We start from the raw sequence: 27,647 nt of genomic DNA, 5'->3' as shown, positions 1-27,647 counted from the left end.
CTGTAAATCTGTAGATGTAAAATTGTGAAGGCCCCCAATGGCGGCCTGTATCTCTAGTTCACTGAATTTGGATGTCACCAGACACCAGGCCATGCAAGAATGGTAGTTTTGGTAGCATATATAAGATTGATTTGTAAACTGGGAGCTAACCCGACTAAATATAGAGCCAGGTCAAATTAAAATGTTTCTATATTTGGAAACACCGACAATGCCTCTCAACCAATCACAATGTGAAGTCTGACGTCACAAGGCCAATATAAGCCTGTACAGCTTCAGTTAATTTGTCTGGCTCTGTTTCTTGGAGGTGTCTTCCTTTTTGGTCATTAATAACATTCATCAAGAGGTTTTCCAGCTTTGGGATACAACGCGACGTCTTCACAATGTCTATCATGTCCTATAATGGTGGAGCCGTCATGGCCATGCGGGGGAAGGACTGTGTGGCGATAGCGGCCGATCGCAGATTTGGCATTCGGAATCAAATGATCCACACAGATTTCCAAAAGATCTTCCCCATGGGAGACAGGCTGTACATCGGCCTGGCCGGACTGGCCACTGACGTCCAGACAGTTGCCCAGAGACTTAAATTCAGGATGAACCTCTATGAATTGAAGGAGGGTCGCCAAATCAAGCCCAAGACCTTCATGAGCACTGTGTCCAACCTGTTATATGAAAGGAGGTTTGGACCATACTTTATTGAACCTGTGATTGCCGGACTGGATCCTAAGACCTTTGAACCCTTCATCTGCTGCACGGATTTGATTGGTTGTCCCATGGTGACAGAGGACTTTGTTGTGAGCGGCACCTGCTCCGAGCAGATGTATGGCATGTGTGAGTCGCTGTGGGAGCCAGACCTGGAGCCAGAGGACCTGTTTGAGACCATCTCCCAGGCAATGCTGAATGCAGTAGACAGGGATGCTGTGTCGGGAATGGGAGTGATTGTACATGTGATCGAGAAGGACAAGGTTACCACACGTACCCTCAAGGCCAGAATGGACTAGAGACATCTTTATCCATTACATTCACATGTTATGAATATATATTTTCTCCACACCAGGCCAAAGGCAAGGTGGAGATTATGTTTTTGCCTGTGCCAGTTTGCCCAGGACTAATCTTGCAAACCACAGCACCATACCATTTCTCCCTCCACAAAGATACGTCATAGACAACTATGCCCACATGAAGTCCGGGATTAACACCATTTTATTTCCATGTAGTTCTCAGGATCCACACACGATCCGATTTTTCTTTCACGTATAATGTTTATTTATGTATTTTATTTGAATTGAATATAATAATGGAAGTCAATGTGGACCCCAGGAAGACTAGCAGTGTTTTGGGCACAGCTGATGGGGATTCAAACAAATAAACAAATAAACAATGGTGGTCGATTCTGGCTGAAACCTTGCCCATCAAACACAGTTACACATCATAGCGTTGCTGTCGGGCCCCTTTTTTGTGTGTTTTTCGTACATCAATGAATGCCGTTCCGCAGCATCACACACAGGAAAAAGAAGCAGATACAAGCTTGTAGATCTGCTTTTGAATTCTGAAAAGTAACTATATGAAGTTTCCACCCGACAGGGACGATACAGTAACTGATGTTATATAGACTGGAGACATGAAGTCTGAGATACACATGATGGAAGCCAAGCCTTTATTAGACACAGGTCACAGACTAGTAAAACAAATCAGCAAGATTTTTGGAGCTGTGTGAAGCACAGGCTCCCTATAATACGTGGCTGTGTGGGTCTGTCTGTCTGTGTGTGTGTATGTAGCCTGAACTTCCTAAACTTCGGCACGCCACTAGTCCCACAGTTTTGCCACCACACACTCGCGCCATATGTCAAATCGACCGGCTTACTCGGGAATCGTGGGCTATTACTTTTCTAAGAGAAAGGTTCTATAGTTTAATTGATATTAATTTATTAGTGAATTAATTTTCCCCATTGACTTATAATGGGAATCGCAAAAACTCACATTCAATTATTTGTCTCTCGCAAACCATAGGGGCTAGAGTTTCAAGACTTGGAGAGGAGGTTCATAATGATTTCAAGGATTAAATAAAAAATAATTGTGTCATTTGGCCGCATGGTGGCGCCATAACACCCCACTTTACGTTTTGGCCTGTAACTCTTGAACCGTAGGTCGGAAAATAAAAAATATTTTTTCCCTGGATTCCTTGGGCCATGACGCATCTCCCCATATAGGCCACGCCCATTTGCGCCATGATAGATTTTCCGCCATCTTGAATTTTCTCCAAAACACACTTTTTGCTCCTTTTCCTACATATTTTCTTCAAATGTCACAAAAATCGGTACACATGATCCACACACACACACACACACACACACACACACACACACACACACACACACACACACACACACACACAGCTCCACTTCACACGGGTGTGATTTTTTTAAAAAGGGAGGGGGGAGAGATTGTCAACTTTAATGCATTGAAACCTAAACTATGGTGCCTATCATTCTGTCATTTTACATAAACTTCTTTATTTTTTTTGTGGTGCTAACCGCTCCTACTGTATAGACCTTTTAGACCTTTTTCATAGGCTATTGAATGTTTTCATGCAATCTTGGAACCCATCATCAAATGAAAAATCACACCCGTGTGAAGTGGAGCTGTGTGTGTGTGTGTGTGTGTGTGTGTGTGTGTGTGTGTGTGTGTGTGTGTGTGTGTGTGTGTGTGTGTGTGTGTGTGTGTATCATGTGTACCGATTTTTGTGACATTTGAGGAAAATATGTAGGAAAAGGAGCAAAAAGTGTGTTTTGGAGAAAATTCAAGATGGCGGAAAATCTATCATGGCGCAAATGGGCGTGGCCTATATGGGGAGATGCGTCATGACCCAAGGAATCCAGGGAAAAAATATTTTTAATTTTCCGACCTACGGTTCAAGAGTTACAGGCCAAAACGTAAAGTGGGGTGTTATGGCGCCACCATGCGGCCAAATGACACAATTATTTTTTATTTAATCCTTGAAATCATTATGAACCTCCTCTCCAAGTCTTGAAACTCTAGCCCCTATGGTTTGCGAGAGACAAATAATTGAATGTGAGTTTTTGCGATTCCCATTATAAGTCAATGGGGAAAATTAATTCACTAATAAATTAATATCAATTAAACTATAGAACCTTTCTCTTAGAAAAGTAATAGCCCACGATTCCCGAGTAAGGCGGTCGATTTGACATATGGCGCAAGTGTGTGGTGGCAAAACTGTGGGACTAGTGGCGTGCCGAAGTTTAGGAAGTTCAGGCTACATACACACACACAGACAGACAGACAGACACACACACACACAGACCCACACAGCCACGTATAGGGAGCCTGTGCTTCACACAGCTCCAAAAACAGTGTCCTCTCTCTTTAGTTTTCATGCTTCTCTTATAGCACCAACTGCCAGATAAACATAGCCTTATGGTCAGTAGTGAGCATGATAGTCACAACAATGTGACCCTTCCTTACCTGAGTCCAGCAGGCACTCCACACACAAAAAAGTGTAACAAAAAAGTTTGGGAACCACTGATCTGGGAAATAAATAGGCAACCACACTTGCAATTTCCAATTGCATCTTTTCTAGTTTACATTCACACTTGTTTTATCAAAGAATTGCCATATATGGTAAATAATAAGGATATTTTGGCCCTTTTATACCAGCTTGCATCTTGTGGACTAGCCTTGAGGAGCAGTTTAGTGTTTAGCCTTATGGAGCAGTTTCACTGGGAACTGAATTCCCTCTTACCATTTATAATTGTGGGCTCGTTGAAAGGCGAGACCAGTATGTTATACCAAATCTTTATAGTTACATTTATTCTAAAAATAAAGGCAGGGCCCTTAGCCAATGAGGAGCAGTGTTCTTGGTGACATCACCACCAACAAGTGCAACCTGATATAAATAACAATAACACGTGGGCTCGAGACCATGTTATATCATGTTATACCAAAACTTTAATTAAACAAGGTTATTCTCCTAAAAAAAAGACAGACAGTACAAAGGCAGGGCCCTTAGCCAATGAGGAGCAGCCAAAGGGTAGATCTTTGTGATCTCCATGCGAGCCCACACTGTTTCGTAGGAAAGTATTTCTAATCTAATATAATAATACTAGTAAGACGCCTCAGTGCGACAAGCGACCTCTCCCTAAAGGGTGAGGTCGTGCCATGTCTTGGCCATCTGGCCAGTGATGTATCGGACCAGTTACCCATATATGGAGACCCCTGTACCCATATATGGAGATCCATGGAGATATGCTGTGAGACCCCAAACATGCTTACTCGGTTATTCGTTATGTGAAAATCCGATGACGTCTATCACATCTGACATCATACATACAATCCCTTTTATGTCCAAACATGGAGATCCCTGTCTGAACCAGCCACACAGATATGGGCTGTCTTCCTCCATATATTCATTCAATATTTCATTCAATATTTATTTATTCTCGAAGTTACAGCTGAGTGGTTAGACTCATTTTCAGTGTCGTCGAGTAGTACATTAGAGGTGTCAACAACATCAATGTTGATAAAACAAAAACAAAAAAACACATTACATTACAGAAATTGAAATATAGTGAATAATAAAAGGCATATGTGGCATATAAAAGTAGAAACAACATTTTTTTTTTTTTTTAGAAACAATTACATATTTCGTTTGGTTTGGTCACCAGTGATCTAAAGCGATTGAAAGGTATCAGAGTGGTCAACTTTAATGTTTCCTGCAGATTGTTCCATGTGGTGGGGCCACAGAAGCTGAAAGCAGTTCTACCAAAGTCTGAATTAACCGTGGGTACTTTAAAAGTGGGGAAACCACTCGATCGGGTGTGGTAGGGTCCAGCGGGGGCCCATTCCAAAAAAGCTGAAATATATTTAGGGCAATCTCCAAGTATGGCTTTATATAAATACAGATGCCAATGCAGCTCTCGTCTCTCAGTCAATGAGGACCATCCAACCTTGTTATACAGAATACAGTGGTGGGTACCGTAAGTATCACCTGTAACAAAACGAATTGATGAATGATAGACAGAGTCCAAAGATTTAAGTGTGGATGTTGCGGCATGCCTATAAATTGTATCCCCATAATCCAGGACAGATAAAAACACTGCTTCAACAACTCTCTTCCTGCTAATGATGGGGAAATTGGCTCTGTTTCTGTATAAGAATCCAATTTTTTGTCTCAATTTGCCAGAAAGGATCTCTATATGGTGTTTAAAGGTAAGCTTCTCATCAATCCAAATTCCAAGGTATTTGTACTCTTTGACTCTTTCAATATCGGCTCCATTCGTGGACAGTATGCGAATGTCATTATAACAGATATTTTTGGTTCTGGAGAAAAGCATGAATTTTGTTTTGCTGATGTTCAGCATTAACCTGAGATCAATAAGGGCTTCTTGAAGGATATTAAAGGAAAGTTGTAAATTTTCCATTGCAACCTGAATAGAGCCTGCAGTACAATAAATGACTGTGTCATCCGCATAAAGATGACAGCTACAGTTATTTAAAAAAGAAGTAATATTATTAATATAGATACTGAACAGGATCGGGCCCAGTATAGAGCCTTGTGGGACACCTTTTGTAACCATTAAGAACTCGGACTGGGTATTTCCCGTTTTTACACACTGACGTCTTTCAGACAAGTAACTTTGAAACCAATCACAGACATTTGTATCAAAGCCAATGCTGCGTAATCTCTGCAACAGAAGGGAGTGATTAACAGTATCAAAAGCTTTTGAGAGGTCTACAAAAAGGGCAGCACAATGCTTTTTATTATCAAGGGCTGAGACTAAGTCATTTACTACTAAGGTGGTAGCTGATGTTGTGCTGTGTTTTTCTCTAAAACCGGATTGATGTGGGTTTAAAATAGAGTGTTTTGAGAGATATGCTTTTATCTGAGTATTTACGAGGGATTCCATCATTTTTGCAAGGCAAGATAGCTTGGAGATAGGTCTGTAATTGTTTAAGTCACTTCTATCTCCTCCTTTATGCAGGGGGGTTACATGGGTTGATTTCCAGGCAATAGGGAAAATGCCTGATCGTAAGGAAAGATTAAATATATGTGTTATTTGATCAGATATTAGTGGTGCAGCTACTTTAAGAAAAGTTGGATCTAGTCCATCATCTCCAGTTGATTTCCTATATATATATATATATATATATATATATATATGGTCATTCCCATATGAAGTCCTGTTAGATATGGGCTTAATATTGATGACATCAGGGATCTCCATATATGAGCATAAAAGGGATTCTGTTAGACACTACCCCACCTGCACTATCCCGGACTCTCTCACCCCATATATCCGCCCATCTGCCAAAAACCTCAGTGTCACTTTCGACAGTGCCTTCAAATTCAACCAACACATCAGTTCCGTTGTTAAAACTAGCTTCTTTCAGCTTCGACTTCTGGTTAAGGTTAAACACTGAACAGTATCTCCCCCGGCACACACTTGAATCTCCACATACAGTATGCCTATATATGGGCGTCTCAGGTTTGTTTATGGTTGTTCTTACATCAGTGGCCAATATAAGCTTGTGCAGCTTAATTTTATCCAGTAACAGACAACACCGATAGGACGGACGGTGTTATCTAGACAATGCAGTGGTTTCAGGGTTCCATTCACAGTGCCATTGCCTCCGCCAAACAACGGATTTCCATCTTTGTTGTTGTTATAACAGGTGAGGATGAGCAGTCTGCACAGCTGATGTCCAGCTGGGAGGATGACGACGTTTCTGAAGCGGCACAGAATTGCGTGGCGATCAAAGTGGAAGCCAAGAGTGAGACATGCATGCAGTTCTCCCAGATCTATACAGTGACGTGCATCCCATCCAGCTTCTTTATCGGAGAGAATGGCACTCTCCTCGAAGTCATCGCCGGCAGCGTGTCCTCCGGTGAACTCACAGGAACAATCGACAAAGTCAAACGGATGCATGCTCTGCAAATGCGTCGCGGGATAGCAGAGTTATCCTCAGGTGATGTCTCCAAAAGCTTTCACCCGGAGGAGAACCCGGAGACCAAGGCAGAGGAAAGGCTAACAAACCCACTCGACAATGGGCGAGGACAAAGGAGAAAGGAAGAGCAGGAGATAAAGAGAGAGATGGAGCGGAGGAAGAAGTACATGTTGAATTTAAAGATTAAACAGGAGGACCTGAAGACCCAGCAGCTCCTGGAGGAGTGGAACCGAAAGAGGGCTGAACGGAAGGCTGAGCGGGATCGTGTTAAACAGCAGATTGCTTTGGACAACGCTGATAAATCTGCACGCTACGCCACAAACCAGGAGATGGAGGCTGCCCTACAGGCCAGGCAGGCTGAACAGCAAGCCAAGAAGGAGGCCTCAGTCAGGGACAGACGCGACATGGTGAATATACAGTTCCGGCTCCCGGACGGTTTATCCTTCACCAATCAGTTTCCCTCAGAGAGTAGTCTGCGGGAACTGCGGCAGTTTGCGGAACACAAAGTCGGGGACCGCTGGCGCTACGGTTACTTCTCCCTCGCCACCACGTTCCCTTCACGCAAGTTTGCATACGAGGACCTGGACAAGACCCTGCTCGAGCTAGATTTGGCCCCCAGTGCCTCCATATTGCTCATGCCTCAGACGGGCACCCTGAGCCGGTATATTGGAGGTGCAATGTATATATTATACAATATAGTTAAGAATATAACGTTGTATCCCCTGCTGGCTGTATGGAGCTTATTCAGTGGAGGTACCCCACAGCCCAGCACCTTCAGCTCATCATCAGCCCCCTCTGGTGAACCACAGAGGGAGTCCCTCCGCACTCCGGAGAACCCGCCAAAGGACTTCAAGAAAGACGGCAACATCAACTGTCTGCGCGCCCAGGAAGACAGAGAGGACGACAATAACACTTGGAATGGCAACTCCACCCAGCAGATGTAGTGAATTGATAACAATCAGAGCAGGGTTATTATTTTCTCACTAAAAATTGGGCTTGCATGTAACACCATGTAATAAGATCTACCCTTTGGCTGCACCTCATTGGCTAAGGGCCCTGCCTTTGGTACAACGTTTTCCAAGGGTTCATAACTACTACACATACACAAAAAGCCACGCAAGTATAGGGTGTGATTATTTTTTATTGCTCTGCATCAATCATCGGTGAGGCTATATATACCCTGCTAAAAAAACAGCAAGAACCAGCCTCATCATGGTTTTAGCTGTTTTCCGGCTGGTCTCGCTGGTTTGTCATTGTCTGCAGCTGGTCAGCCGGGTCACCAACTCAGGCTAAGCTGGATTCTGCTGGTCGGCCAGCTAGCAGGCTGGACTGACCAGCAAAGGCAAGTCAAGCTGGTAAGCTTGGATTTTCAGTCAAGCTTATTCTTCTTTCGTGTATCGTCGTCCTTGATGATTGGTTGACGACATTTTATTTCACAAGATTAAGCTGAAAATGCAAAAACTTAACTTTTTCCCCTAATATGGAGATGACGTCATTGACCACATGAGACTGACACAATATGTTCCATATCTTGGAAATAGCAGATCTACATGCTCACACCGCCTCGCAACGCGAGACGTTGTGAGCATGTAGATCGGCTATTTTCACAATAAAACCGTGTTATACAAAATTCCTCTACTCTTAGTGCTCGTCAGGGTGGGGGGTCCCCAGTTCACATATGATTATTTCGGGGGTCACGGCCTGAAAAGGTTGAGAACTACTGGCATACACTGTCTGTCTTTGGGCATTGCACATAGGAGTAAGCGACTCGTTATTGAGCTGTATTATTGTTATAATATAGTCCTGGAAATCGGGTTAAATATTCTGGATAAGTTTTGGAAATTAATTGGTAAAGATGTGTGGGAACCCTGGCCCTAGCCTACATACGCAGCCAAAACGCAGCACTTGCACGCTCTGCAGTCGCAAGTAATAAAACAACATGTTCTAGAACACATTCACATACACATTTATTACACATTCCTGTGTGTGCCTTAAGTATATATGTATAAAATACATTATCAAACTATATCAACTTATTCGTGAGCACCGCTCACTCCACACTAGCAGTATTTTTTGTTTTTGTAGTTATGGCTATTTAAAGCACAGCCAATAGGAACACAGAGTGGACTTCAGCAGTTACAGATCATCCCTAATGGTAGTTCAATAAAGGAGAGATCACACCGATTTGAACAAGAAAATATTTACTTGAATGATAGGCAAGGAATAATTACAAAATACATGATTGGCAAAATACATGTTTGGCGATTAGACTCCATTAACATTAAACATATGATTATGTTTAAATAACATTATACATATAGATTAGAATTTAATAGGGAGAGCCCCCCATGGAGTCTAGACGCTGGTGGTGGCAGTGCAGGTGAACCTCCGTCTTAACTCTTGACAAAGGAGACTAGGTGGTGTTGGGGATGGAGGTGGGTTGCTTGTTGCATGCTGAAAAGAGAATGACATGGTTCAGAGGCAGTGGAGATATTTAAAGGCAGAGTCCAATCGCCTGATTGGCTGGGCTGCATATTGGCTAGAAGTGCACGCCCATAGGCTAGAAGAGCACGCCCTTTGAGCTGAGAGTAACAACTTGTATCTTTTCATTGAACATGCGCTGAAGCTCACATTGATACAAATGATTTAGTGAATGAGCGTATATGACAGCGAGGGAAAAAGGAAGTGACGTGGGCTTAAAGCTGAGTGCGGTTTAGATCCTTTTTATTGAACTTACGCTAAAAGCTACATTCTGAGTACACAAATCAAAATTCAAGAAGACAACGTGCTATAGAACAGTGGTTCTCAACCTTTTCAGGCCGCGGCCCCCATGCTCGACCCCCATGCTCACAACGCCTCGCACTGCGAGGAAACAAATTTTCTTATCCTGATGGCTTTTGCAGATTAGGAAAATCAACCTACCAACCTAACAGTGCACTTCACACTAGAAAGATGCAATTGTGAGCATGTAGATCGGCTATTTTCACAATTTCTGACTCTAATATTTGGCAATTTGGCCAATGTTTCTTTTGTCATTTTAAAGGTGTTAAAAAGTCCTTAAATTGTCACTTTAGAAATGTACAGATACCCTCTCTACACCTAAACTTTAAGTTGGTTTGTTTACTGTTGAGTGAGAAGACAATGTTGCACATTAACTTAATCATCTGGGGACCCCTCCAAAATCATTTGGGGACCCCCCCCTGGGGGTCCTGACCCACAGGTTGAGAACCACTGCTCTAGAACAATGGGCTCATTTCCTCAAAGACTCTCATTATAATGAAATGTAATCATGTATACTGGGTAATAACCTTTAAGAAATTTGAGAACAAAGATTCCTCAGATGGATTGATTGAGCGCAACAAGCAGTAATATAAATGCTAAGACAGAATTGATTTCCCATAGGAATTTACTGGGAAACAGTTTTTTTCAAAAATCGCATGTTATTCCTGGCCCTCTCTATGGAGGCTGCCATTTTCTTTTACAGAGGGAAAAACATCTTTTCACTTCCTCCCAAGTAAGGAAGTGACAGGGAATTGTCTGTTGCCAGATTTTGCCAAAGAAATAAGCCCAACAGAAGCAACTAGGCTATACTACTTTACATTTACATTTGAAAATAGCAATCAGCAAGCTCACAATGTGTCACATTGCGACATATTGTGAGCTTGTATATTTGCTATTTAAAAACTATTGAGGAAAAAAAAATATTTGGAATATTTTTTAAACATTTTAACAACATAAATCTGTGTGGCGGTCCCTGGCACCACATATTTTCAGATGGGGGTCTGCAACTGTGGACAAAGGAACCACTGGTTTAAAACATTATTAGAAAGTAAACCCAATAAGCAACTATACTATTTTTTTAAAAGACACTAATTGCTTATTATAAGCAGACATGGCAACCCAGGTACATACAGAGCCCTCTTAGGCTCTACTCAATTTTATTGGTGAAACATTTTTACACTCAAAAATATTGAGTAAATATTACTGATATGAAATCAGGTAAATGAAACTCAATTAATTTGAGTAAAAGTAACCAAAACTTTTACGTACTTATTAACAACTAAAATTGAGTACAATGACCTAAAGAAATTGAGTAGATTTAATTAAATGATTCAGTCAATGCCACAAAAGACTACAAGTAAATACATTGAAATATTAAGTAGATCTAATTGAATATTAGAGTATGATTTAACAAAACAAATATGTCACAATTACTCTATTCATTTACTTTTATTGATTTAATTCATATAGTACCATTTTACCCCTTTCATTTACTTTAACTTTTACTCCAGGAGTACATGATGTCAAATGAATACACATGAAATAATTATGCAGATAATTACGTTTTTAATCAACTCATTTTGACCATTGTAACACCACATCAAGTATGAACATTCAACATACTTTAGTATGTAAATGACATGCAACAATGCCTGCAAAAACAATATGTTTAAAGATAATGATCAGGAAAGGGGTATCCCTGACACTTTTACAAATTTTAAAGTTTACTAAAGAGCAGTGTGTGTTCACAATACTGTATATAAGTACCTCTAATTGAACTGTGCATACTGTAAGTAAGCAGTCTGTCAAACATTATGCACCATAAGAACAATGAGCCCATCAAATAAACAGTAAGTCATAACCACAAAATACATTAAAGAAGACAGTCAGAGGCCATTTGGCATGAAAGGAAATCACAACTTGGAATATGAAATAATAAATAAGCATTTACAGTAGCTCAACATTTAAACATATTGACAATGCACACGTGTAATGTCTATATGCTAAACTGACCTGTTTGCATTATGACTCGAATGCACCAGAAACAAACACTTTACATGAACTAATTACTATCAGCAACAAATACCATTGCAAAAATGCTGTTTTGACAATAAATCCACTTTCAGTTGCACCCACGTTCTGAGAGCATCTTGCTGGACAGTAGTCGGCAAGCAGACATTTTTTCAGTCTCTGAACTTTGGCTGAAAGGTGTCCGGGATCCAACTCAACTAGTACTTTTTGGAACATCTCAAGACCATATCTGAGGTTCTTGGGGTATCTCAGATTAAAGGCATAGAACAGTCCCAACAGATAGCAGCAGATCCCCAAGATTGTTGAGGGCAGTGATGCCCTTAATCACAATACCTACATCAGTAGGTTCATTCATTGAGTCCTCTTGGTTCTGCAGCAGGTAGATCTTCATCTTCTTCATCATCACCTCTGTCAACTTCTCTTCTACTCTGACAGGTGCACCAGCAGCTTCCTTCCTGCACACATTGTGAAGATAATTGTTTAGAGCTCACTTTCAGGCTAAATGTTACAAGACACACAGACACACATTGAGCAATCCTAGCTGTCTCCACACATGCAGCCCTGGGCATAATCTTGAATAAGTTGGACCAGACATGCAACGGATGCAACAGCCATTCAGCCAATGTCACAACCTTCTCTGGACATCACTATGCTGTTCCTTTGCATGTGATGGTCTCATCCACGATCACATTAAAACGTCAAAAAAAATATTTTACTAACTTAAAAGTCCTTGATCTTGACACTCTCTTCTTCCAGATGGTCGACGAGACATCGGATGATGACCTCTCGTGTTCGTTGATTGGGGATTCCTCTCTGCAGAATAGAAACATAATTATTTGAACAATAAAGAAAAAGTATGACTGCACTTTCATAAACTAACATAAACTTTGGCAATACAATTGTTTCCACAACCCAGTTTTAGCAACGGAAGCTGGGAGACTGTCCTTAGTAGCTATTAAGACATACATTTAGAAATGAATAATCAGGAGAGAGAGTTGCAGGGGATAAAGATGAGTTTAGCATAAATGAATGTAGTAATTATTGTCATTAGCCAGGTGAAATATAATTAAAGCAGTTAGAGTAAATGAAAGTTTCATACCTGAAGTAGAATACTCATTTGTGCCCAAACTGCCCTTCTTGGACTGGAACATGGACAGTAGTTTGGGGGTATAGAAGTCCAACATTGCCATACATTTTGGCTCAAGATTCAGTGTGGTGATCATCCTGAACTTTGCACTAACCTGGAAGACAGAGATGAGGGGAAGAGAGTAAAAAAGAAGACGTGAGATTATAGATCTGTATTTTCCCCCAGGATAGGTATGCTAGGGTATACAAGTGACTACAATGACAAGATGTCTGTCACATTCAGGTCTAATTCCTGTAACCATTTCTGTAAACATCTAACAAGGCAGGCCAACTGTCCTTGATGTCTGCTGGCTGACAACATCATGTCATCTAATGCTTAATATCTGCAACCCAATTTTACAGGGATATAGTTAATAATAATAATTGTATACTTCAAAAAATAGTGGATATAGCTGATCTACAGCTCACAATCTTGAGCTTGTAAATTGGTCATTTGAGCATTTCTGAAGAAAAAAAAAGATAATAATTCAAATAACTGACACCATGTGAGGCTTAGTCAATTTATGATTCCAATAATTACTTGGCCAAACCAAAATCAAGGAATACCGTATAATCATGTTGCTTATTTACTTCATACTTTTTCCAAGTCTTTTACACATGTAATCCTCATTGAACACCATAATAGATACATGTAGATAATATGTAGGCCTACCTGTGCATTTTATCTTCATTGTACACACCATTGTATGCAGCTGTGCATAGCTTGTAATAAATGCAAAAAGTCATGACTAGAGGGCTTGCACATTACCCTCACTGTGACCTTAGCTGCAAACCTTTGTAAAGAACACAAGTTATACCCAATACATTTATGTAGCCTATATGCACAAAGATACAGTAAATCTACTTACCAATATTTGCAAACACTCTCCAGGTCTCTTGTTGAAAAAGATGTGTGCTGCTGCTGCTGCTGTTTGTTGACAGAATGTTCCAGTAGAATTTTCCCATGAACCCTTTTTTTCCCATGAACCCTTGTGTACAATTTTGAATCTTAGTCATATCTACTCAATTGTTTAGGTTGTTGTGAGAGATGAAAGATTATTTAGTTGGAATGAATAATAATTAAGGGTCTTTTTAAATTGATCCATATAAGTACTCCATACTCAAATATTATGAAGGAAAATTACCAAAACAAATTGAGTATAATTCATGAATAAAATCAGTTGGTCAAATACTAATTTATTCTCACGAAATTAACTCAAATAATATATGTACATCTAACTCAAAACGAACAGTTGGATTTTTACTCATTTCGTTTGGTGTGACCTACTCAAACAATCACATACGTGATATTCAGTGATTTTATTGAGTAAATATAACTTTTTCTAATAGTGCCATATACTCGGCCGCAGAATCATTTCTCAGAGTGCAGAGCCCAGAACGCCAACTACTGACACTTTAATGCAAGGACAACAGGAAACCAAATGATGTTTTTCAGGCCAGCTTTTTCAGCCTCCGCCTCTTTCAGGATATGAACAGGAAGCCGGGGGCGGGGCCAGGAATAACGTGAATAAAAGAGTCTAACAAGAAAAATACAGGCACACATAATAACTGTGTAAAGTGAAAAAGTGAAAGTGAAAGTGAAAGAAATAAAGTGCCAGAAAAGTGTTATGGGAAAACCAAGTAAGCTTGCTAAAGTGGGTCACATTTGGAAATTGAATTCTGCAATTCTATTATCAGATTCTGGGAAATTGCAAGTGTGGTTGCCGTTTTTTGCAGTTCCCCATTTGCCACAAGTCAATGAGGTTATAGATCAGGGGTTTTCAAAGTGGGTGACGGGGCACACTGGGTGCCGTGACGGCAGTCCAGGGGTGCCGCTACGCGAGATCATTTGATAATATTTGTAATTTATTTGGACACTTGAAAAAGTCTCATTGAAGTACAAAGTTATTTTCAGTCAGTTCTAACCAAAATGGCTATTATCTCAACGTTTTCCTCGCAACATAATCACTAAAATATCATTAATGTCAGGCAGAAACCTCTGTCACACAAAACTAGTGAAAACAGCACAGCTCTACAAGCACACAACGCCTTGCATCTGCCGTTTTCACTAGTTTAGTACATTTTATAGATGATAAATACAAAACGAACGGTTTTGGACAAGGTTTCCACTCAGCAACGACGATATGCTATAAATCGGTGCTGGGAGTGAAAATAAGGGGTGCCTCGGATTAAAATAATATTTATGGGGTGCCCTGTGACAAAGAAGTTTGGGAACCCCTGATATAGATAACCTTTACGGAGTATCATATTTAGCCAATGAAGAAACAGCATTTTCCTTATGAGCGTTATGAGGACGCTCATACGGTTATCTCCATGTATGGAGATAACTGACGTCACGGACAGAGCGGCCCATGCAAGGTATGCCCGTGCGTCGTGTTTGATACCATGCGAAGTGAGCACAGGTGTGACTTTCTTTTTGAGTTTCCAACACCACATTTGTAGACTGTGGTGTAGTCACCATCAGTGGCGTGACTGGCGTCCTCCTTCCCGGCTACTTTTTGAAGCGGTGAAAGCCGCTTCCAAGGAGTGGCTTTGTGTGTCCCCTATGTCCATATACCGTATGGTCATTTCAGTCCAGAATGAACAGGATTTATCTGTCCGTAAATGTGTGTCCCCCATGTCCATATACCGTATGGTCATTTCAGTCCAGAATGAACAGGATTTATCTGTCCGTAAATGTGTGTTCCATGTGTGTCCCCCATGTCCATATATGGTCATTTCAGTCCAGAATGAACAGGTTTTATCTGAATATGTGTGTAGTGTCCGTCCCGGTGATTAAAAATGTCCAATGAGACCATAGTTTGAGGATTGGTCAAGCTTCACATGACAATCCGGCCCTCCAGATAAAATTCATTCATTCAGAATTCTGTAGCTCTAGACAATTTTATACTCAGATTCACCGCTTCACTTCGAACCGAGGTTTGATTTTTCAGGTGAGTACGGGGGACTGCTCTGGTCTTCCTCGTTTGTGCCAGCTTTTGCTTTGAGATCCTTTTGTGATCTCTTTCTTCCCGTCATCGTCACTTTCTTGTGATATAGAGCTTCTATATAACACCAGAAGTTGAGCTAAAACGAAAATGTCCTTATATTGTTGATCATGAAGTTTTATAATGAAATCTGCGAGAGCTACCGAGAGACGCGCGCGTTCTACTCACTCAGGACCCAGGAAGATTTGTCGCGTTGTGTCGCGTTGGGCATCGTGCAACACCATGCTATTATCTTGACACCACTGGTTCTCTTTGCGTATCTGGTCTTCTTCCTCCTTTGTCAAGTCATTTTTAATGTGAAACGTCTTCCTGATCTCCTCCATGGTTTTGCCTTTGATCGTGTTGGCCACCGACCTGCAGGTAAAGTCTAACAATCCTTTGATGTCCAAATAGCTGGCAACCAGAATAAGTTCAAACAGTATGCCCTGGTCGACGTCGAGGAACTTCTTATCCCACACAGGGATGTCATGTGTCCCCTTCTCCGTGTCCTGGCCGGGAGGGGGGTCGTCTTTGTGATAGGTGACCCACTGGACCACCTTCTTGAGGATGGCAGTGTTTACGTTAGGGAGAAGAACTGGGTCATCACCTCCTTCTTCATTCATTCCCAAATCTTCTAACATAGTCTTGATGACGACGGATTGGTTGGCCACTTCCACATCCACTTCGAAGATCTCTCCGTCGGAGCTTTGCAACTTAATCTCGGGCATAATTGTGAATGTTTAAAGTCAACTCACCAATGAAGTCAATAGCAAGGCCACAGATCCGTAACGAGCAAAAGACAAGTATACTGAATTCATCGATGGCATATGTATGATGTATGACGCCATGTTTGGAAGAGGTTTCAGTCGTCAGTAATCTAGTAAGTCTATGACATCATTTCCTGGAGGCCAATCTAAGACACCAGTACAGCATGAAGCTGTGAGTGACGCATCAACGTGTGACAGTTTGGGCTTTGTCATTCTTGGTTTTGAACAAAGAGCCTTTCACTCTATGGCTGACCATGTACTACAGAGGAGCTGGATGTGTTGGTGACATCTGCAGTCTGGAGTTAGTGCAGGCACATAGCAGGGTGACACCTCTCTGCCGATTTTTGCAAAACACATTTTTGGCCACTGTTCCTACAGATTTTGGCCTAAAATCACGCAAAGCGGTACACAGTATTCCAAAATTGGATCTGTCACATTTCCCATATTCCCTCCTGTTTGGCTACGATTGCCTTCTAAATTGTGACGGTCGCTTTTTCTGTGTGTCTGTGTCACACTGTGTGTGTGTGTGTGTGTGTGTGTGTGTGTGTGTGTGTGTGTGTGTGTGTGTGTGTGTGTGTGTGTGTGTGTGTGTGTGTGTGTGTGTGTGTGTGAGTGTGTTGCTATATTATGCTGCGTCTCGCTACAGTATCTCTCTCTCTCTCTCTCTCTCTCTCTCTCTGTCCTCTCTCTCTCTCTGTCTCTCTTGTCCTCCCCCCTCTCTCTCTTGTACAATGTACAAACGTACAAACAGAACCAAACGTACAAACAGAACCTTATGGACCCCTACAGGTCCATTAGGTTCCATTTGTAAGCTCTCTGAGTAATAGGTATAGTGTAAAATGTATATACAATTGAGAATCACAGCTATACCTTTTGGAATAACCAAAAATCTTGTAAGAACATATCCCCAGCTGGGCCCAAGAGTTGTAAACATTTAATCCCTCTCCAAATGAATCAAATTTGGATTTAGGGGTACAGTGCTTGTTTGGGGATTTTGAACCTATACCCAAAATCCAACTCTGATCCTCTCGGATGGAGCTAAAGTTATGAACTTTTAGTCGTTTTTTCTGTAGCTGCTCAGCTGCAAACGCCTCAAAAGACTTGCATTCCTCATGTCGCTACATCAGGCTGTGTTTGCCGGACTGAGTCACTGTTCACTTGTTTCATGAGACTGGTCATAGTGCAGTGGTGTAAAGTAACCAAGTACATTTACTTAAGTAAGTACTGTACTTAAGTACACTTGAGGTATCTGATTCTGTATTTCCAATTTCCAATACTTTTACTTCTACTCCACTAGATCTTGGATCCAAAAATATTGTGCTTTTACTCCACTACAATTATTTGAAAACTTTAGTTACAAGTTACGTTGCAGGTATAAATTATAATATTATAAAACATACATAAACCACTTTAGCCCTATTTTTTACCTTGGCTATTTGAAAATAGCCAACCTATAAGCTCACAACGTGTCACGATGCAACGCGTTGTGAGCTTGTAGATCTGCTATTGTCAAACATTTTGTACTTTTACTTTTGGTACTTGAAGTATATTTTGATGCCAATACTTTCATACTTTTACTCAAGCAATCTTTGAATTATGGACTTTAACTTGTAACACAGTATTTCTACATTGCAGTATTGATACTGTTACTTAAGTAAAAAATGTGAGTACTTTTTCCACCACTGACATAGTGTAGCGAGCCTGTTCTGAGCTCTGGTTTGTGGGTCAGCCTGTCTATCTGTCTCCTCTGCCAGTCACGTGGGTGCATGTGGCCGTGTGGGCAGGTGAGGGGCGAGGTTGGCACAGAGGCTAGACAGTAGGTGAATGCTCTGTATTTGGCATCTAGGAGTTCTGTAGTACAAACAAATTGTCATTACCATACCAAATTAGATAAAATGTTGAGTAACTTCAGGTCGCAGCTGGTAGAACCGTGGCTCAAATACCGACTATCCAAATGGACTGAAGATGAGCTTTTTAGGGTCTTTAAAAAAGAGATGGTCTCCAGAAGCTTTTCAGCGGTGTCAGGAGAAGAACAGATCTACCATGGGCACCGGCTTTTGGAAGGAATGCTGATACCCGAAATAAAGTTGCACAGAAAAGGTATGTACTGTAGGCTATTGTTTTAGTCTTGTTCTTGTTCTTTCATCTTCAGTAGGCTACAATTGTATGTCCAAACCTGTGGGCCATATAATAATGTACAAATTAATGAATGTAGGAACCAGTCAGTGAGGGCCTCTTACTCCTCCCAAACCAATACTCCCTGCTGAAAGGTGCCGCCCCAGCCCGTATAGGATTACAGTATGTGTAGTGATAAATATCAACCCCTTTTAAGACTACCCTCCCCAGAACATGGACACTTGACAAAGCCAGATGTACTGCGGTGGATTTGAACTCCCATCCGCTGCGGTGGTGGGCAGGAACTTTTTTTTACCACTGCACCCCAGACAGTCCAGAAATGTTATCTTAAAACTGGACTGAATAGCGGAGAGTGCTTCCTTCTGGCAGCAAATCAACTGTAGATAAGCCCGCTCAGCTGCGACTGTGCACAGCTGTGACTATGCTGCACGTGCACGCAAATCAAGACTTTTTCACTTGTGTAATGGCTGTTAATACTTCCTGGAACGAAGAGTACTTCTTACACATAATGGTCATACCTTCTTCAGGCATAAAGCAGTCAATATGACAGTAAGGTTCAGGGTGTCATCACTTGGTTAATGAATGTGTCACACCCAGGCCTGGAATTTGGTCATTTTAGGGGCGTGGCCACTTGGCCTTTGGCGTTGTCCATTCTTTGAGGGCACAAAGGTCAAATGCCAGGCCAGGAAGGCCATCAAATAAAACAATATTTTAGTCCTTTGAAAGAATGAATTGAATTTAAGGGTTAAGAATGGTTTTAAATTCAATATGTATTGTAGACTATCTGCTGTGAAATAAATAAATCATAAGTCAGTCCTGCACAAAACAAAGATACTGCATTGGTTAAAAAATGGGGACCTAGCAAAAGACACTGGTGTCTACATGACAAGAAAGAGACACTGGTGTCTTCATGACAAGAAAGAGACACTGGTGTCTACTGTCTACATATTGACCAGAAAGAGACAGAGGAGAAAGTGGTCCAGTCAGCTGGGGCATTAAGGCCACTGTGGCCTCAGGTCATGCCATTGGTTTGAGGGGCACAAGGCCAAACTGTGGGGCAACGACAGCCATGGCCTTCATGGCCTCCATGAAATTCCTGCCCTGGTCACACCTGTGCCAAACAAACTACAACACTCATGGGAGTTGTAGTCCTCCAATTGAGTGCACTACAAAAACCAAAGTGTCCACTGAGACCGGAAAACAAAGTAATATAAATATAATACACTCATGTTAAAATTCTTATTTAAAGGAGTTTACACACAAAATAAGTATTTTCTATCAAGTACACACTCACCCCACTGAACCCCATATTTCGTTTTTGTTGCATTCCTAAGGCAATAATTTGATTCTACTCAAAGTCTCCTTTAAATCTACTTAATGTTCAAGTAGGCAAAAATACTACAAGCTCAAACAAGTCACATCATCATGATGCATTGTTAGCTTGTAGATCTGCTATTTTTGTTACTTTCATGTGACACTGTGTGACAAAGTAGGACATTCATTTACAAACTAAAAATTATATATTGGGTCGCACTTGTCGTTTTCTTTTGCATAACAAAGAATAATAAATTACACCAAAATAAAATTTGATCTTTATTCATTCTAGTTTGTCTCACACCTGTGAACAGGAAGTGGTGTCAATATATGAAAACATACTACTGGTACTGGAAAAACAGATTATTAATTTAAGCTGGTCTTTAATGTACAATTTTACTTGCTAATACCTGCAGATGCCCTGGACGTGCAACAACACATCCTCAAGATGTTTGAAGAGGAAAGCAATGATGACGATTTCCTTGGATTCCCTGCCTCAGGTATGCAGAAAGATATGTGTGTGTGTGTGTGTGTGTGTGTGTGTGTGTGTGTGTGTGTGTGTGTGTGTGTGTGTGTGTGTGTGTGTGTGCGTGCGTGCGTGCGTGCGTGCGTGCGTGCGTGCGTGTGTGTGTCTGAGGGGAGGGAGGGACCGTGGAGAGACGGAGAGAGAGAGACAGAGCAGCACTCTAGTCTAGTGCTGTTCATCTAAAGACAGATATCTCATTATGTTATTCAAAATGTGCACTTGCCCAACCCGGTAGCAAACTTCACCTGCCCGACCATTTTTTTTACCTGCCCCGGGCAGTTGGGCAATCATTAGTGTAAATCCCTGTTCACATCCACCAGTTTGAATGTGCAGAGAGACACCTTGACAATAAGTTGTCACCTTTTCTCTCATGACGCACATGATGAAGTATACTTCTTCCGTGCTAGCGATGTGCAGTATGCTTGATATCTCACCCAGTGCCTGCTGAGATGCATGTGCTCCATGCCATAGAGGCTATGCTAGACTTTGTCTGTCAGCGCCATGATGGATTCTGGATCACTGTCTCTGTTCACCAGTCTGGGGAGCAGACTGCCATAAAGAGCAGGAAAGATGCTGTCGTGATGCATGTGGGTGGAGTTGACTGACACCTTCCCCAAAATGTGCATAAACAGTAGAGGGGCGGGAGTCGAAGCACTGGTAGTCGGAGCGTTTCAGGCAAAAATCGTGCACTTTATGAAAGAAGCATGAAATTTGGCACACAGTTAGAACATGCCATATGGAACATTTTTGGCTATAGGGGCATCGCAGATTTGTCTTGGGAAACTTGTGGGAGTATATTGTGGGAGGAAATAATACAAAAATAATCTGAATCAAATGCAAACATTTGATTTGCACGAAAAACATTCTTTTCCAAGAAACGTCCGCCACAAAACTGTGAAAAGTGATGACTCTGCCAAATTATGGGGTCAGTTTTTAGCTCAAGGAATGTTTTTCCTGCAAAACAAATGTTTGCATTGGATTCAGAATCCTGAAAAACACCTAGTTTGACCCCTCACATGCTACTTAAAGCATATTTATTTTTTGTATTATTTTACTCTATAGTAAAGTCTATGAGAGCCCAACTTTGATTGGCTCCCACAAGTTTTCCATTACAAATCTGCGATGCCCCTATAGACAAACTTTTTCCATATAGCATGTTCTAACTGTGTGCCAAATTCCATGCTTCTTTCTTAAAGTGCACGATTCCATCAAAATACTGCCCGAAACGCCTGGACAGTGGCGGAGCAAGGCAAAACCGGGCCGGTATGCGAGCCACAATGACCGGGCCTCGCCGCCGCCTCGCCGCCGCCCCCCAAGTGCGTCCAAATCCTAATAGGCTAAACTTCTAGTGGATTAAATAGGGCATAAAGTGAATGGCAAATCGAATGGCAAAGTGAGTGGTAAAGTGAGTTTAACGTCAATTAATGCAATCAGATAGAACTTTTCTGTTTGATGTATGGGCTTTCAAGGCCATTAAGTAGTTTTTTTGCCACTCAGTAGGCGTTCCCGCATAACTTCCGGGTATGATGATGATGTCACGCGCATACCCTCTATTGTACCCATTACTTTCCATGCTAATAAGGCAAGCTTGATAAAACTATCAAACACGCAAAAATCTACTCTCTTAAACAAAAAAAACAAAAAACCTTGGTTCGAAGTGAAGCGGTGAATTTTTATTCTATGTGTTCTAAAGCTATGAAATCTGTGTTCTAGATCTATACATTTTGTGTTCTAGATCTATACTTTCTATGTGTTTTAGTTCTATATTTTTATGAATTCTTAATGAATGAATGATTTTGTCTGGAGGGCCAAATTGTCATGTGAAGCTTGACCAATCCTCAGTACTGCATGCACGGGACATGACACGGACACGGGACTCCTTGGAAGCCTATGGGACAGACTGTACGGGACAGACAAAGCCACTCCTTGGAAGCGGCTTTCACCGCTTCAAAAATAGAATTGGGGGAGGACTCCCAGACCCCCGCTTGGGGAGCCCCCCACACCTGAATCTCTTGGATTCTGACAGTTGGCAACCCTGATTACTTGTCTGAGAGGCAAGCAGAGCATGCAGCCAATACACCGCAGTGCAACATTATGGGAATGGTGGGGTGCTAGACGTTGCACCGGGAAAATAAATAAATAGACCAGTCAATCGCAATAGTGTCCCCCAATAGTGGGGGGATAATCAGCAGACCCTTCTGACCCCCACTCCGGCTAGAAGCTTCATTTTGCAAGCAGAGTTTTTTTTATCCAGCTCTAGATTTCATCTGTGGCGCGCGATCTGTAGATCAGGTCTATCGATCCCATAGCCTGGGGGAGCGTAACCGTGACAACAGACAGGACATTGAATGTGGAAAAAGTGACGGGAACTATATAAATGACGGAGAAAGTGTCGACCACGGGTCAGACGAGATGTCGACCAGGTCTGACGACCTGATGAAAATAAAACCTAAAAAGTTGAAATATGGAGGTTTCAGGGATGCTAGGCTGTATTAACTGGTTAAATGGTGCATGGAACAGTCTGGAGCCCTATCAATCTGAAGAATTAAAAATGAGAAAATGATCAGTTGGTATACAGTAGGCTACATCTTGCATGTCATTTCTAATCATGGTTTCTTTATCCCTCATTCTCTGTCCCAGATGTCTTTCCTGCTCAAATACCGGTGAAGAAACATATCCACTGTGTCCCATGTGTGAAGAAGTTCGGGAAAAGCAGAGATCTCACAGATCACCAGAGGATTCATACAGGACAGAAGCCCTTCCACTGTGACCTGTGTGGAAAAAGGTTCAGCAATAGAGGTAATCTCAATCAGCACCAGAGAATTCATACAGGAGCGAAGTCCTTTCACTGTGACCAGTGTGGGACAAAGTTCAGCCGAAGACAAGATCTCAAAGATCACCAGAGAATTCATACAGGAGAAAGACCTTACCACTGTAACCAGTGTGAGAAATATTTCAGACATAGAAGTAATCTCAAACGTCACCAGAGAATTCATGCAGGAGCGAAGCCCTTTCACTGTGACCTGTGTGGGACAAAGTTCAGCCGAAGAGAATATCTCAAACGTCACCAGAGGATTCATACAGGGGAGAAACCTTACCAATGTGTCGTGTGTGGGAGAAAGTTCAGCCTGAAAAGTACTCTCAATAGGCACCGGAGGATTCATACAGGAGACAAGCCCTTCGCCTGTGACCAGTGTGGGACAAAGTTCAGCCAAAGAAAATATCTCATAGATCACCAGAGAATCCATACAGGAGAGAAACCTTACCAATGTGTCGTGTGTGGGAAAAAGTTCAGCTCTAGAAGTACTCTCTATACGCACCGGAGAATTCATACAGGAGAGAAGCCCTTTGACTGTGACCAGTGTGGGACAACGTTCAACCAAAGACAACATCTCATAGATCACCGGAGAATTCATACAGGAGAAAGACCTTACCACTGTAACCAGTGTGTGAAAACCTTCACCAGTGCATCACATCTGGCTTCTCACCAAAAAATACATGCAGAAGAGTACCACTTCTGTGACCAGTGTGAGAAATATTTCAGACATAGAAGTAATCTCAAAGTTCACCAGAGAATTCATGCAGGAGAGAAGGAAGCCACTGTGACCAGTTTGAGAAAAGATTCACCGGTGCATCAGGTCTAGCTTCACACAAGAAAATACATACAGAAAACATCTACTACTGTGACCACTGTGAGAATTTTTGCAGACATCCTAGTGACTTAAAGATACACATCAGAAAAAAAAATATACAATGTAATGATCCATTAATTCTAGTGAATAGTGTAGTGTATATACATATATATATATTCTATGGTATTATTTATAATGCAACATAATGATCCTTTATAATATAGAGTAGTATATAATATATTATTATACATAGCTAATATATGGATATTTGATATAAGTTGATGTCGAAGCCAAGCTGGCATCTGTCAGCTGTGCAAATGTACAGTATATCTATTGATCTATTAAACCCTAGGCATAATAGGCAACACACCATAAAGTGAAGCTCTGTTAGCTTGAGCATCTACTATTTTTTAAGAATATTCTGCTATTTTTGCAGAATGTTCTCCGATTTTTTATGAATGTTCATCTATTTTTGCCAAATAGTCAATTAAGACAGTCTTGGTCGAAGACTAATATATTATACCATCAGTGTCTCATTGTCTGCAATATATATATATATTTCTTTTTTTACATGAAGAAAACTTCCAATGTTTCCAATTTCACTTCATGCAAGGACTTCTTGGTTCTTATTAGCATCGCCTGGAAATATATCAATAATAATAACACACGATTCTGGTCAAACATTTAAATGTCACAGTGATGGTCAAACAGACCTTACCTGGAGTGCTATTAACATTTTTTACGATGTTAGAAGACCCACTATATCACTCAAAACCTGTAAATTGGTGCCTTTCTTCATCAAGAGTGTCACAAAAAAGTAGTGAAAATAATAATCTACAAGATTGCAACACGTTGTGATCGGGTATTTTCAATGTGTTTTTTTTGTAATAATTATAAAAAAAGAACGATTTTGGACATACAAGGTTTCTGTCCAACAGCTACAAATATATATCTTATGATTTGTTATAAATGGGCTATGAAATATAATTTTCCACATCGCCTTAGAGATCATTCTAAAAGTGTGCGAATGTTAATCTATATTATCTTCTCTGTACTTCCTCTCACAGCTAATTATGTGCAATATTATATTTTTATTCTCACAGATTCTTGTATTGTTATATCCAAGTTAAATGTCTTGTGTGTGAAAACAAAAAATATATATTAATTGTGATTAAACTGTAACCCGAAATTTAAACAAAGAAAATTGAAAGGATTTCTTGATTATTTGTGAGAGAGATTCATCCTAACTTGTGATAATAGATCAGTCAGTGGTTCTCCAACCTTTTTAGGTTGTGACCCCCAAAATAAACATATACAAACTGGGGATCCCCACGCTGACAAGCACTTGGAATTGTATTTAATGTGACTCGGTTCCACAGATAAATATTGTGAAAATAGATTTACATGCTTTTTACAACACGTGCGGTGCGAGGCGTTGTGAGCTTGTAGATCGGCTATTTTCACAATGTTTGCCTATTGCTTACTTAATATTTGACAGTTTGGCCAGTTTGGTATAAAACGGTCTTGAAAATCCTTAAATTTTCAAGACCGTACCCTGTATACACTTATGTTGGTTTGTTTACCGTTGAGTGATTTTTTTTTTTTTTTTTTACATTAAGCTAATCATCTGGGGCCCCACAAAATAATTTGGGGATCCCACTTGGGGTCCAAACTCTAAGTTTGAGAACCCCTGTAATAGAGGAATCATTTCCACTGCATCCAAAACAAGCCAGTAAAGCTACAGCTTAGAATCAATTTGCTTTCTGGAAGGGGCTGCTTGAACAAAATAAAAACAATGTACAGCCATCCCTAGTCAATCAAAAATCTTTATTCTTGATGATCAAGCTTCCAAAAAATTGCCTAAATTTAAGTTTAAAATGTACACCAAAAAATCAGACATTATAATTAACAACGACTGGTGAGATATACAAGCATTCCCAACGTAATTCACAGGCTAAATTGCTTAATAATGAAATATAATTATTAACAGAAGCACAGCCACACAATCTCAGTTAAGTTGCCCTGGGCTACCACTGTAATAGGTAGCCTATTATGTATGTAAATTGGTGCTATAAGTGATAATGGTATGCATAACCTTTTATACAGCACCATCTAGTGGACATGCTTTGTAACTGCAGTGTAAACACATGCCTGAACCATTTCCTTAGCATCCAAACATAGGTAGAAGTAATTGAGTTCCACTTATTGCACCCATAGCCAGTATTCGTTAGTTTTCTCTAATTTCATTGTATGGTATCGGTTACTCATACTGTAGGACTAGTAAGGCAAGTAGGCCTACATCATTCCAAATAAATGATCCAGGAACTCTATGGAGGATGTAGGCTACTGAATAGTTAATGCCTACCTGTAGGATAATGTCCCAGCCCAAACTGCAGGACAATTCATTGGGATATGCCTACAAAAGGACGTGGATGAGCTACATGGCATGGATCTAGCCAGTGTTGTATTTACTCAAGTACAATTTTGAGGTATTTTTACTATGATGAAGTACTTTTACTTCTACTTCACTACATCTTTCTCGGATCCAAATATTGTACTTTTACTCCGCTATAATTACTTGAAAACTTTAGTTAGTTAGTTACTTTCTTCCACAGAGAGGTCAGGGGTCAGGGGTTCTCAACGTGGGGTACGGTGACCACCGGGGACCAGGGGAGTCACAAGGGGGGGGAAAGTGAGACTGAGTTACTAGGGCCCAAGGTGGAGGGGCCTTCATTATTTTATACTTTAGCTATTGAAAAATAGCAGTTATATAAGCTCACAGGCAGCACGGAACATATATCACTTTGACTATATGTATTTTTAAGCAAACATTTGTAACTCAAATTTTGCTTGGGGTCTCTGGAACAAAATATTTTGAGATGGGGGTCCGTGGCCAAATAGATATAATTTTGGGGGTCCTTCACATTAAAAAGTTTGAGCACCACTGACATAGAAACATAGGTTTTTCAAAAAACCTTAGAAGGATTTGAAATATTCAAAGACTTGCACACATTTTCATGATTTTTCAAAAATAGCAGATCTACAAGCTCGCAGCGCGGCACTTGTATATCTGCTATTTTTCACTAGTCAAAGCACAAAATGACGCGTAATACCGCGTTCCCAGTCTATATGGGTTAAACCCCCTCCCCCTATGAGGAACATTCATGGGGGCCCCACAGTGAATCCTTGTACCCAGGGCCCAGAATTTGGTGCCACACCCCTGTAGGTGACCACCTGGGACCACAGACGGAACCGTGCGGGGTCTGTAACTCGTGAGAGTGTACAAAATGGAACCAAGCGAACCCTCATGGGTCCGTTTGGTTCCATTTTGAACACTCTCAAGAGTTAACAAACGAGTTAACAGCATAGATTGTGGTTCCAAAGTTAA

The 27,647-nt window shown here is 41.0% G+C and overlaps 3 protein-coding genes across 3 annotated transcripts; 2 read left to right on the top strand and 1 right to left on the bottom strand.

The window, feature by feature from the left end:
• Positions 1-380: 380 nt before the first annotated feature.
• On the top strand, positions 381-998 carry LOC308283579 (proteasome subunit beta type-3-like; the record flags this gene model as incomplete). Its single annotated transcript, XM_080724018.1, has 1 exon — positions 381-998. The coding sequence occupies one exon, from the start codon at positions 381-383 to the stop codon at positions 996-998; it is 618 nt and encodes a 205-aa protein (XP_080580144.1).
• Positions 999-6,605: 5,607 nt separating this feature from the next.
• Positions 6,606-7,904, top strand: LOC308282748 (UBX domain-containing protein 4-like; the record flags this gene model as incomplete). Its single annotated transcript, XM_080723136.1, has 1 exon — positions 6,606-7,904. The coding sequence occupies one exon, from the start codon at positions 6,606-6,608 to the stop codon at positions 7,902-7,904; it is 1,299 nt and encodes a 432-aa protein (XP_080579262.1).
• Positions 7,905-16,069: 8,165 nt separating this feature from the next.
• On the bottom strand, positions 16,070-16,612 carry LOC308282747 (S-phase kinase-associated protein 1-like; the record flags this gene model as incomplete). The annotated part of the gene is made up of 1 exon (XM_080723135.1): positions 16,070-16,612. The coding sequence occupies one exon, from the start codon at positions 16,610-16,612 to the stop codon at positions 16,070-16,072; it is 543 nt and encodes a 180-aa protein (XP_080579261.1).
• Between the last annotated feature and the right edge of the window lie 11,035 nt (positions 16,613-27,647).

Source organism: Nannobrachium achirus (assembly GCF_963921795.1).
Source record: "Nannobrachium achirus genome assembly, chromosome: 4".
Classification (NCBI taxonomy): Eukaryota; Metazoa; Chordata; class Actinopteri; order Myctophiformes; family Myctophidae; genus Nannobrachium; species Nannobrachium achirus.
This window is presented reverse-complemented; position numbering and strand designations above follow the sequence as displayed.